This window comes from Barbus barbus (genome assembly GCF_936440315.1).
Source record: "Barbus barbus genome assembly, chromosome: 20".
In the NCBI taxonomy this organism is placed as follows: Eukaryota; Metazoa; Chordata; class Actinopteri; order Cypriniformes; family Cyprinidae; genus Barbus; species Barbus barbus.
In genome coordinates this window covers 21,963,019-21,976,490 of record NC_136748.1, presented here as the reverse complement: position 1 = coordinate 21,976,490, position 13,472 = coordinate 21,963,019, and the positions used below count along the sequence as shown (strand labels likewise).

Here is a 13,472-nt window from a genome sequence, read left to right as displayed (position 1 = left end):
GTCTGGTGGAGACGCACACGGCACAATCTTCAGGAGAGCTTTGAGAGAGTTTTTGTACTTCTGATGGATATCCACACTGCTTCTCTACATCTGGAGCTCTGAGTCTTGGCCGATCGCTGACTGGCTGCTTGACCTTTGACCTCTGAGTGACCTCTCAAGGAATCACAGCAATAAAACGTGACTCGGAACTCCAGATCTACAGGTACATTCTAAAAAGAAGATTCTTTAATGAATTCATGAATTCTATTAGAATCTAGTTTATACACTTTTTAAAATAAAGGTTCCAAAAGGGAGTTTTTGCAGCAATGTTACCTTTAGTTCACCAAAGGACCTTTCAGTGCATTAAAAAAAATAAAAAAATTCTTAGTCCAAAGAACATTTGAATAATCCGAAGAACTGTTTTCCATTATAATAACATTTTATGCAATGGAAAGGGTCTATAGATGCCAATGAAGAACCTTTATTTTTAAGAGTGTGAAGAAACTTTTTATGCTGGAATGGTTCTTTAGTTCTTCATATAACCTTTAAAAAATAGGATTCTAATTGGGTCCTGCTGCTTTAGTAAGCTAAAGAACCCTGGTGCTTTTTAGAACCATTTCTATATCTAAATCCTTATGTTAGTGTTTTGGTAGTAGTTCTTTATTATCTAACCATGATGTAACCGATACTGTTTATCATAGAGAACTGCTATTGAGAGCAGGGATGGAGAGAGTCTGACAGTGAATGTTTGATGATGGGGACATGTGCATGAGAGAACGTGTGAGGTTGTATTAGCTTCAATCCTGCTCATGAGTGTGTGTTTGCAACTGAAATACATGATTGGCATTATAAAGAAGTGCATGAAAACGGATCAGCTGCAACTCAGTTCAAAGTGGTGACTGCCCCTCAGAGCGCATTAAACTGAGCGGATATGAGCCTGACAGCCTTTGAGTTTCCCAGTGACCTTCTAATTCCCCACCACTCCTTCATTAACCAGTTCTATTGAGAATGATGGCAATGTGTGTGCCTATGATTGAGGGCTAGAGTATAGTTATAATTATGATTAGGGTAGGGTTAATGTTATGGAAGGTTTATGCTGTTATAATAAGATTAGGTGAGGATTCATTTATTGTAACTGTAATTATCCTACATTAACAACAATAGATGTGAAATACTTTTGAGAAAGATAGATTTGACTGTGTGTTGTGTGTGTATTTGATGGAGTTAAAGTCAGACTCGAAGCATTATGTGACGACAGCCATCAGAGAATTCAGTTACTGATATGGTTGAACTGTTCAACCACATTTCAAACCTCAGCTATGTATTGTAACATGAGTCTGACCCAACAGTTCCAAACCACAGATATTCCATCTGCTCTCTCTGATACAGATACCCATATACCACATGGTGACAAATCACACCGTGGAAACACTTCATACTGTAATCTAGATTCATCTGGAGTTTGCAAACCTCTCCGTACAATCTTACTTATCCTAAATGGACTTTGGCTTTTTGTTGATGGCTATTTGTCTTTAGTCTTCAGTACAATGTTAGATTCAAAGGGTAACATTCATGTTCTTGTGTTCAGCACTCCATAGTTTCATGGTAGAACATCCTGGTTGTTGTGGTGTGAAATAACAAAGACCTTGGACATGAAAAATTAACTGTTAGTTTTTTATTTTGTTTTATTTTTGGAGTGACTATACTGTAAATAGATGTTTTAAAAACAACTGGAAGTGGAAATAATATTAGAAGCCACTTTTGACAGCTTGTCATGTGGAGTTTAATTCATGCTGCCATTTCTAGGTGTTTACACAGGAATGCACCTGGCAACTGGTGGGCGAAAACATCTCATTATCGCAATCTTTCCAATATTTTCTATATAGAGATATGTGCCCACTGGTTACTAAAGTTGTCATCTTTACATTAAAAATACACTTAAAATAGCAGACATTTGTACTGTATGTTCAAATGAAATTGTTCAAATAAGACAATATCTAAGGGGAAAAAAATCTGAGCATTAATAGGTAGACTGGGCTTCAGGGCAGATGTAGTCTTGACATGTTTAAAAAGCATTACAATGTTTCTTGAATCAGAAATGACACCTTCTGCGATAGTGAGTTTTTGTGTGATAATGGCATCTAGTTTGAAATAAATACATTTTTCATGTTTCAAAACTGTAATGTGCAAAAACTTTTTTTAAGTTTCATTCAGATACTTTTTCTAAACCCAGCTTAACACGGAGACAACTAAAGTAAGCCATGTATAGGTTAATTCCCCTCAAAAGTGTGAAGAGCTCAATGCAATCCAAACATTGTTCCATTTGGCCAACCAATAGCAAAAGGGGCCGTGCTTGAGGAAATTTGTTTGAATGCAGTCAGTAAGTGTGTGTGTATGTTGCATAAGTATTCCGTAAAGACATTGTCTTGTGGCAGAGGGAGGTACATAATTGTTGTGATGATAACTACTGTCAAATTCATAATTTTGTGGCGCCAGTTAGTGTTTATGCGTGCGATGATGTTTGTGTGTTTTAATGTGTGTATAGGTGTGAGATAGAGAGAGAGCTTCAGGGTTTGACATGTGGCTTCGTGTGACTGTTGTTTTGGGTTGGAGATGTTGTGGAAGTGTGAGGGAAGGCTCGCTGTGGGTTTTGACAGTGGTCGGTCAAATGTTGGTATCACTGGCTGTGCATGCTGGCTTCTGCTCAATGAGAGATGCTGGTACTTGTGGTTTGGTTGTTTTACGCTACACTGATTCTCTTACATCAGTCATTCAGCTTCAGTCTTTAGCAGCTGTGCTCTGTAGCAACAAGATCTGCAAGAAAGTTTTGATGTGAATTTTTTGGGAGAAACACACAGCATTCAGGAAATTACTGCTTACTGTCTCATACCAAATCATATTATTCATTTATTTTTGTTCATTTTATTCTTTGTCATGTACATTATAGAATTTTTTTTCCATGAGTAAGGCTGATGATACACCGGGCAACTTTTTGAGCAATGTTGGTTAATGTTGCGTCAACGGGCAACAAGGGGCAGACACAGGGCCCACGACCGATCTAAAGTATCCAGATAGAAATTTGCTACCCATTCTCAGAGGGAAAGTGCCCAAGCAATATTGCTCAAAAAAAGTTGCCCCATGTATCATCAGACTAACAGTGCCATGTTAAATACTTCCAGGATTCAAAGTGTAACAGTATGGACTGGATCAGGGGTGTGCAATCCTGTTTCTAGAGAGCCTACGTCCTGCAAAGCTTAGCTCCAAACCAGCTCCAGCACACTTGCCTAGACATTTCTAGTGAGTCTGAAGACCTTTATTAGCTGGTTCAAATATGGAACTAAACTCTACTGGACAGTAGCCATCCAGGAACAAGTTGGACACTCCTGGAGTAGACCATTTGGTGGCATTGTAGCTTGTTGGTAGGACTGTCCCCTCAGGGAGGGTCCCAGAATATCCCAGGTTTGATTCCCATCTGAGCCTTTCTGTGTGGAGTTTGCACATTCTCCATGATCCAGCTCTCCCATGACCCCACATAAGATTTGGAGAATGGATGGATGAATAGCTAGGCCATTTGCAATATACAGTTAAAAGTTAGTCTAACACAATATTGCATTATTATATTTTTTTCTGGTATCTTGTTAATTAATTTTCTTCATGCTATACACACACAGTTCATTGTTAAATTGTGTTCATTCATTCATAATACATACTTAATACATAATACAACTTGATTATTGAATTAACTGATTGTAAAGTGTTGCCACATAATTCTAAGTGAAGAAAATGAACTGCATATTTATTTAATATAATGATAATCGTTTGTTAATAACTGAAAACTCATCTCTTTCGGCAGTACTTGACTTCATCCTAAACTAAAAAAAAAAACAAAAAAAAAACAACTTTCTATCTTTCTCTCCACCTACTAGTTTGTACTTATTTGAACAATGACTGAGACTTGGTGTTACGAGCACTTCCTCTGTCTGACTGCCTCTTCAAGATGAATCGCTTTTTGTATTCCCCAATTGTAAGTCGCTTTGGATAAAAGCGTCTGCCAAATGACTAAATGTAAATGTAAATGTAAATGTTAATGATGCAGTGTATGTTAGGAAATCCCATAACATTACTGTAGTAAAAAAAAACTGCAATAAAAAAACAGTTGTGCTATATCACAGTATGCATTTCAATTACAATAAAGTGTAAAAATACTAGTATAAAAACTTCAGTAAACGGCAGTCTAGTTTGTGCTGTACATTCACACTATTTTTTACAGTGTGGATGATCTGTCCTTGACTTTCTCACATACACAGACAGATGGGAGAGAGATGGAAGGTTTTGTGTTTATTTTCTTGAATATGTTCCACCTAGACTCTGTCATTATCTCCAAACCACAGTTTTTCTCAGGGGAGATTTATAGCCCCTATGTCTGTGTGTGTGATTCACTTTCTCAATCTGAAATGTGTTTCATTTATAGACAAGTGAGCTAGGTGGTGTGTTTGTGTATGTATGTCACAGCCCTCTGAGTCACTGTCACATCCTGGCATTCCCTGTCTCTTCACACATAATCTTAAGCTACCAGTAAACCAAGACTTCTATTCAGCCTGTGGTCATCTGAAGGAGAGAAACCCAAAACTGCTAAACTTTCCACATCCTGATCTAATAATGTTCACATGGTGCTCTCCCCACTGTTTACATATCCCCTGCATATCTCTCCGCCGGCATAAGCAAAGCCCTCATTATTTAACCCTGCCTCAGCAGAGACATAAAGGCCACTTCCTCGTAACCTCGTGGCTTCTGTAGTGTTCCTTTTTGATGGGCGACCCTGTTTATTTGCATGAGCATTCTGGGACTGGTGTAAAAGTAAACAGCATTAATGGCTGCCAGCGACACTGACGAAGGGAGATACGGATGATTAATCCATTCCCTTCTGCCACCGTGTGAGTCACAGTTAACTGTAGCCTCAGAAGTAGCCGATTCTCCCCAGTAACCCAGATTTATAGAGCTTAAAGAGACAGTTAACCCAAAATATAATAGTGTTTTTTTTAACTCACCCTTGTGTTGTTTCAAAAAAAGAAATTCTGAAGACTGCGCTAGTCGCTCTTTTCCATTCAGTTACAAAGAGCACCATACAATATCATAAAATTACTGTATTTGATGTCTTCTTAAATTATACAATAGCTTTATGTGAGAAATGGACTGATATTGAATTTACTCCAGTAAGAATTACTGAGATTTGAATCGAGAACAGTTTGTTCATGAAACAGAGCTCTTGAACTCTTATGAATAAACAAATATTTTCAGTGAAAAACACCTTAAGGCTGATGGTACACAGGGCAACTTTAGTTAATGTTGCAGACAGATATCCAGATAGATATTTGTTACCCATTTTCAGTGGGAAAGTGCCCACATTGCTAAAAAAAAGTGGCACGGCTCAAAAACTTGCCCCGTGTATCGCAGCTTAAAGTTCAATTTGTTTCTCTCACAAAGCCATAATATGGCTTCAGCAGATTTTGAATGTGTTGTTTTGAATCATTTTTCAAGCTTGAAAGTCCAGAAAGTCATACAGATTTGGAATGATGTGAGGATTAGTAAATTATAAATTAAAATTTTTGGATTAACGATTCCCAAAGAAAGTTAAATCAAAAGGTACCTATTTTTTTTTTAAAAGAAATCTACCATGACAACTCTCGGAGGGATCTGCATGGTAATGTACATGACATTGTTAATGTATTTGGTCTTGGCGGTCTGCTACGCTGCTGCTGTGGCAGAGCAAGTACCGAGACTTACTACTGCCAATACATCCACAACATGCTGCTGGAGCATGTAAGAAATAGTGCTGCTGCAAATATAATATACAAGATATAACCCCCTATAGCATACATGATTCACCTCGTAGCAGATCTATACAGGTGGAGCTGGGGAAGGTGGAGGGTTTCTGAAGCCCACTGTGAAACTGCTACAACAAGCACTAGTCATTTATTTGAATGTTGAGCAGAGAGCTTATTGGCTACCGATACAGCTGAGAACCAATCAGATGTGCCATGTGATAATGATGTCATTAGGTCAGATTTAATTAGACCTATCGGACTGCGCCATCTAGAGTTTCATGCCAGAACTCTGTATATGTTTAAACGTAAACCTGACAGATCAAGATTGTGTTATGTCTGTGCATGTATGTTCTTTTATAGAAGTTTCACATTTCCTTGACTTGAATGTTGCACAACGTTTCTTTTTTTAATCATGTGAAAAAGAATGTAATATTTCTTTATGTAACTTTCTGGTGTTGTTTAGCGCCAGTCTTTCTGTGAGCTCTTCTGGTTTGTCTGTCCTGAAAAACATAAAAATCCTTTAAAAATGCCTCTGAGACATAAAAACAAACTAAAGAGTATGTCTTTTAAATAGATGAAATACAACTGTGCCTTATTCCCAATCTACCTAGCACACATGATGAAAGAGGCTGTTGGCAATGAGAGGAGAGTGAACATGAATGAAACAGAGAATGCCAATGGTTGCAGAGTATCACAAATGTCAGAGGCTATCAGAGGGTTATCTAAAGCAAAACTGACAGAGGGCACCATGATAAACAAGATTGAGAGTTCAGACCAAAGACAGAGTTTAACTTTATCAGCAATACATAAGAACAGCTGCTTTTTAAGAATAGACAAAGTGCTGTAAAACTGCAGTCGTCAGTCTATTCATCTACAACTGCTACAAAGTGCCAAGTTATCACCATGGTTGTATACTGTAGATATGTCATGATAAACTGTGGATACTGTATGTACCATGTTAAAATCTCATAATAATCATTTGCGGTACCTTGGAACTTGTAATATTTGATACCTTCACGTTTTGTAAGGGTGACTTAAAAGTAACGAGTAGGCCACGCGTGTTTCGCAAATAATGAGTACAAGACCGTCCATGTTTTAAGAATGACGCTCCGTAAAAAGTGCTTTCATGCCTGATTCCGGCGGGGACTCGTATGAGCAGATTCCTTTTAGTGAATCAAAAACTAGCACAAATAGCGTCCCGAACGAATGAATCCTATGAGTGGGTTCTTTTTAGTGATTAAAAAACATATAGCGTGAACAGTAGTGCAACTCCAGTACGAATGAACAAATCTTTTTTTTTAACAACTTTTAAGAACTAACATTACAAATATTAAATGCGTTAACAAAAATAAAACATTCACACAATGCCAAAATACGCCATAATATCTTTCACAACCTTAAGAGACTTCATTAAAAGAAGAATGAATCTTAATAGTCGGTTCTTTTTAGTGTGAGATCAGAGGCTCAAAGGCTCTCTGTGAGACGTCGGGCAGGGGAATTCCATTTCCCAGGAAGCTTAGCGCCGAGCTCTTATGTAGTCATTAATTTTGGTCAGTTATGTTACTAAATGTGTGTTTAGAACAAAATAGGCCTAAATAAAAATAGATCTTTGCTTCTGTGTTATGTTTTGTTATGCTGGTTTTGGAAAAGTAATTGGAATTTTGTTTCTCCCTATTTTGAATCTGTTCTCAGGATGTTCTGGAAGCTGGCAATACCTGCCATTTTGGCATGGACCCTTTTTGTATCAACAGAGACCAAGAAGCCACGGCCCCAGGGTTCCATACCCTCCCCTTACAAGCTAAAAGGCAATGATTTTTCATCACCATCCCACACACTAGCATCACTGCCCCAGCACACATCAGCACGACGACAGAAAGGCAAACACGAAATGCTGTCGTCGAGTCGTGAGGCACTGGTGGTCACCGAAAGGAAGTACCTGAAGAGCGACTGGTGCAAAACACAGCCGTTACGTCAAACAGTGAGCCTGGAGGGGTGCCTGAGCCGAACCATCATCAACAGGTTCTGCTATGGCCAGTGTAACTCCTTCTACATCCCCCGCCACTTGACATCTCAAACCTCGCATCGAAGTCGAAAAACAGCATCCACGCCAGACCACAACACTTCATTCCAGTCCTGTGCTTTCTGTCGGCCCAGCCGAATAACCACGGTCACCATACGACTTCACTGTCCTGGGCTCCAGCCGCCGTACCGACAACAGAAAGTGCAGCGAATCAAGCAGTGCAAATGTGTGTCTGTTAACGTCAATACCGCAAACTGAGAAGGCACACAAATGAAACAATGCTTAAAAATCCTTTTGGAAAAACTGTGGCCGCCCAACAATCAATGTGTGAAACCTGCCAAAGACAACCGCTAATCAGAAGACTGGCCACCTTCATTATGTCTGGACTGTACCACACTATGTTACCCCGGGAATGCTTAATAGCTGCCGAGCAGCGATGGAACACAAAGCTGGATTTTTCTTCTTTTTTGACAAATATAATGAAGCTGAGAGTACAATTACATACAAGACTGAAACAGTAAATAACACTCATGTGTTTTAAACGAACAGTGTTTGATCATTGACCTCTTGAAAGCTTTTCTTTAGCAAAACATGGAGCGTCTGTATTCCAGTGATCTCCTGCTTTACCTCAGCAATGCTGATTCTCTATAGAGTGCAACAGTCAAGGGTTCCGGAAGTAAAAATCCCATGCTTTTTCTCCATTGGGGATTGATTTAACTCATTTTAATTGATAACTTACAAACCTCAAGAGACAGACCTGATGTTGTTAATAGATGGTATCTGCCTCTGTTGAAGCCATAACCCTGTATTAGCTCAACTCATTTTTGTAAATAATTATGTTAAATGTTTGAATTCCTGATGAAAAACTACATTACCTATCATTCTGCAAAAAACATTCAGAAAAGAGCTGGCCACTGCGAATTGTGTATTTTTATTGTATATTGTATATTTTACAAAAAAACTAAATATATAATTTCTATATATAATCAACATCTTTAAATCAATAGTTTTATATTTATACATAGTTTTAATTTTGATTACGTCATTGAGATTGTAGTTCTTTATCTCATTAAAATTAAGTGCATTAAGTAAATTAAGTCTTGTAAGCTTTGCCTTTTTCAAAAATTATTATTTTATTTTTTTCATTTTGTAATGTTGTGATTCACCTCTTAGCTGCTGGTTTAACTCTTTAACAAAAATGTTTTAAAAATCCCTCAATGAAAATGAATGGGAGAAATACTTTCGGAATCAAGGCTGCTGAAATACTGGGAGGGCACTGTAGCACTCTTACTCTTGATACTTGAGAACAGTGAAAGCGGTCTGACCACCATCTATCTTCACCATCTTGTGTCATTAAGCCATTGTATATATCAGCGCTAATGAAGGACAGGAGAAGACATGAACAGATCCTGGGTGACTGTGGACCCTGTGGGGGGGGGGGTGTTGCTATATTTTGACTAAGGGCAGGTTGTCAGTATGGGATAAACTATATTTTGACTTGATGCTGCCATTAGCTTTGCTGCATCCGATGGAAATGATGCTGTTGGTTTCAGTTCATCAAGTCTGGGCTGACTTTGATCAAGCCCATAGAGAGTTTGAGCCTTACCGTTGTTATGATGAGTCATGTGCACAACATAAACTGAGATTCATAATGGTTTAAATCTTTACCTTAAAGTCTAACAGACATGTTTGCATTAATGACAATATTTAACAAAATAGCAAAAAATGTGTAGATAAAGGAAATTATATGACAAAGCAACCCTAGAAAATCTATGAATATATGTAAAATATATAATAAACATGTCTTATAAAAATAAATCTATTATTTCACGTTACAATACGACTTTTGCTTTTTTTTTCTCTCCGTATTTTCTATGCATCTTTGTAAGTTTCTACAGTTTCTCCAAAATAATGGGAATTATTCATACGGCAGCTGCTTCAGTTCTTCATTTCTTAATGCAACACACACAGAATAGCACAGCAATGATCACGCATGAGCTATAAAGCTGTCAGCTTCTTTAATTGAAAATACATTTAGGTAAATAAAAGGTGATTGAACTACTGATAACAGCTGTACACACAAAATAAAGAATGGTATAAGTCATAAATCATAATATTTGCATATGTTTCTCAACAACCGTTCATTAAACACCTCACAGTTCAGTTGGAACAGAGAAACTCACAACATATCACTCAATTCTATGTCAATTTCATAGGCTGAAGTATATAAACACGTGGAGAGGAAACTATGGACGCAGAATATTACCAAATTTCCATTTAAAAAATGAGATGGGAAATTTTCATGACACAGGTCACATAGTCAGATATTTTATCTGAGATTGCCATTTCTTTATGTATTCAGTTTATTGTCATTGCCAGTTCAGCATAAACAAAGATGATGTCGAAGCAGATTGTTTAATTAGTCAACCTGTATGAAATCCACTATTTATCTGTTGGTAGTACCTAGGATAGCAAAGTCCACTAAAGGAGGTAGAGCTTTTTCACATTTGGCTCCCAAACTCTGGAATAGCTTTCCTGATAACATTCGGGGTTCAGACACACTCTCTGTTTAAATCTAGATTAAAGACACATCTCTTTAGCCAAGCATTCACATAATGCATTTTATAATCTTGTACTGCAGTTATATCTGATCAAATGTACGTTTATTATTATTCTTTGGCTTGGGTTGAACAAATCATTTTTGCTTAGATGGAACAGCAGCTACGCTAATTATGTCTCTATTTGTTTCTCTGTTTCTAGAGAACTAGGAATGACAGAAGCTTCAGTCTGGAGCCAACCCTTAAATGATCCGAGATGACCGAACACCTGAGAAAAGATGATGAGGACTTCTGAGGATGCCAATGCTCAGACACCATACAGAATTACCAAATTTTGCCATAAGTCAAACATATTAAGGTTCTGCAATATATAAATATATTGTGGAAACTTAAATTCCTGTAGAGCTGCTTTGCAACGATTTGTATCGTAAAAAGCGCTATACAAATAAACTTGAATTGAATTGAATCTGCTCTAGTTCATTAAATATTGTGGCTTTCACCTACAAATAAGAGTGCTATTTTATGATAATTAAATACACAGGTTACAATAGATCTTTCAGTACTTTCTTGACAGAAGATATGAAAATGAAGGTGCCGATTTTGTGTATACTATTCAATGTATACTAAATATTCAACGTGCTTTTGTAAAATAGTTTCAATGTATGGCTTTAAAGTGAACCTATGGCATTATGATTTTTTATTTTACATTTCCTCTACTGTGTAATATCGCTGTTTGTGCATGTAAACGATCTACAAAATTACAAAGCACAAAGTCCACGCCAAAGGGAGTTAATCTCTCTAACAGAAAACACTTGCCTGAAACGCCTCGTTTGTTGTCCTGCCATTATTTCATGACTTAGCTTATGTCACCATGATATACATTTGCTTAATGCTCACAGACTGGCTTGCTTTGGCCCACCCTCAAAGAACAATTATCATGGACTTCCAACAACGACGCCATAGTTGGAGCTGAAAACTGTAAAGTTACATTTCTGACATGCTGTAAGTGGTTGACCAGCAAACCAAGATCAGACTGGGCTTTTTGGAATGGTAGGCTTTAAAGAGATAGGAAGTAAAAGAGAGAGTGTTTTAGGCAGAGAGTGGAAATAGTGGTGCTACAGCAATGCATGAGAAATGAGAAAAATATATTTTTTTAAATCAAAGTTTTAGTAGACGGCAAAAATAAAAAATGAACTTGTAAATGATCATAATATGGGCACTTTAAGCTTTGATTGTCTTCATATGAAACTACAGAAATGACAAAATTCATATACTAAAATAATGCAAACCTTCTCATAGCTATTATTCTTATTTTGAAGTAACTTAAGTACAAAAATAAAGAAAGAACCGGGCAAACAAGGAGTTTTGTTGGATTCAGTAAAGCAGGATTCACATCTTCTGTCCCAGCTTGGCTTTCTGAGTGAGAAGAATGTGAAACACATCATGGTTGCAATTAGAGTTTACACTGTTAAGAGTCCGTTATTCAATGTAAATCGAGGGATTTTTAAATACTTACTATCCCTGATGCATGTTTAGGTTTTACGTTGTAGGTAGCCTTCTCTCGTGCTTGTCTGAAAGTCTCTTCTGCAGCTTTCAACCTAAAAAATTTGCTAATTAAATTCAATGAATTGCAGAGACTGACTTGAGCTAAATAATGACACTATTGTCTTTTAGAGCTGCTTTACAACTTTATAGAAATAAAGGTGTCTTGCAGTGAAGACAATCAGAGGCATAGTATTCCTCACCGCTCCTGCAGTAGGCATTTATTCACTCTCTTCCAGAGCTCCTTAAAATCTGACGAAAACTCGTGCCACACTGTGAAGAATGTGTTTGGTGAAACCTCCTTCTCTCCCGCCTTAGGCTTGACTGAGAAAAACACGCTCAGCTCCAGAAAACTGGAAAGCATTCAAAGAAAAGCATGATACTATTAACAAAATATTACAAAATAAGATTAGAAAGTTTACACTGAGGAATTGTGAAATTGATCGGCTTACTTCAAGCATGTGAAATGTGAAATTTTAGCTTATAAAAATAATGCTCTTACATAAAGAATGACAAGCGTAATTTCTTTTCACCCACAGCAATCGTAAGACTAGTACTTGGAAGAAATGGCAAAACTCAGACAATGAATACAAAGAACTTTAGAATTAATTGACGTGTCATATTTGCTCTTTTTTCCACTCCAAGAGCCAAGGTTTTGAAAAACAGCCCCATTTAAAGAAGACAGTCTACAAACTGTCAATCAATCTCAGCGAATTGCACTATTAGTAATCCACAAGTGAGGGAAAATCACAGAAATAGAGATAGAGAGGTGGATGCTAATGCGCTCACACACACACACATACACACACACACACAGACAGAGTCATAACCGATATGACACAATAATCAGTGAACAAGAGACTTGGCACGGTTAACACAGTAAGACAACTTACATCCTCTGTGCGTCAGCGAGCTGTTTTTCCTGGAGCTCCAGCTCTGCTTTGGCTGTGGGAATAAAAATAGGACATTGTAAATGTGACACAGACTTTTATACTTTTAAAATATGTTTTTGTTTTGCTGGTCACTGAATGACACGGGTTATCAGGAAAAGGTTATCAGAGATTTGTTTCCGTTTTAAACACACAGACTCCCATTTCAGTCAAAGTGAGAGGTGTGAGATTGAGCATACATGTCTGTGTAAGTCCTTGCAGGTTATGATCTTCATGACAAACATAAAGCCTCAAAAATCTGATTACACGTAAGCCAGTTGTAATCCGCTGACATAAAATATCAAGGAGCAAATCATTGTAAAATCATATTTGCAAATAGTCTCAGCATGAACATTTGATGAGGCGTAGTTTGACTGCAGACGGAGAAGCAGGTCTCTGAAGTCATTATTGCGGTAATGTCAATGTCACTTCATTTACTCCTGCATGGAGAGTCTCCTGTGATCCACTAATAAATTAAATGACGAGCCCAGTGTTCGTACACATTTTCATTCCACTCACCAATACAATTTTGTGCAACCAGAGAATCCCCAAAATACAGATCACTTCAGTTCACACCTCATGGACCCAACATTTTAAACTGACTTAAAATGTTGCTCAA

At 37.5% G+C, this 13,472-nt stretch overlaps 2 protein-coding genes across 2 annotated transcripts in view; one reads left to right on the top strand and one right to left on the bottom strand.

The window, feature by feature from the left end:
• Positions 1-7,497: 7,497 nt before the first annotated feature.
• Positions 7,498-8,139, top strand: LOC306886556 (gremlin-2-like; the record flags this gene model as incomplete). The annotated part of the gene is made up of 1 exon (XM_079443745.1): positions 7,498-8,139. The coding sequence occupies one exon, from the start codon at positions 7,498-7,500 to the stop codon at positions 8,080-8,082; it is 585 nt and encodes a 194-aa protein (XP_079299871.1). The 3' UTR covers positions 8,083-8,139.
• A 1,686-nt stretch (positions 8,140-9,825) lies between these two features.
• Positions 9,826-13,472, bottom strand: part of LOC306886751 (formin-2-like) — a gene marked incomplete at its 5' end in the record, with an annotated part of 41,345 nt that continues 37,698 nt past the window's right edge. The window contains 4 exons of the mRNA XM_079444066.1: positions 9,826-11,798; positions 11,899-11,980; positions 12,128-12,277; positions 12,818-12,869. Of these exons, the coding sequence (XP_079300192.1) occupies positions 11,772-11,798; positions 11,899-11,980; positions 12,128-12,277; positions 12,818-12,869 (311 nt within the window). The 3' untranslated portion in view covers positions 9,826-11,771. The remainder of the gene's footprint in view (positions 11,799-11,898; positions 11,981-12,127; positions 12,278-12,817; positions 12,870-13,472) is intronic.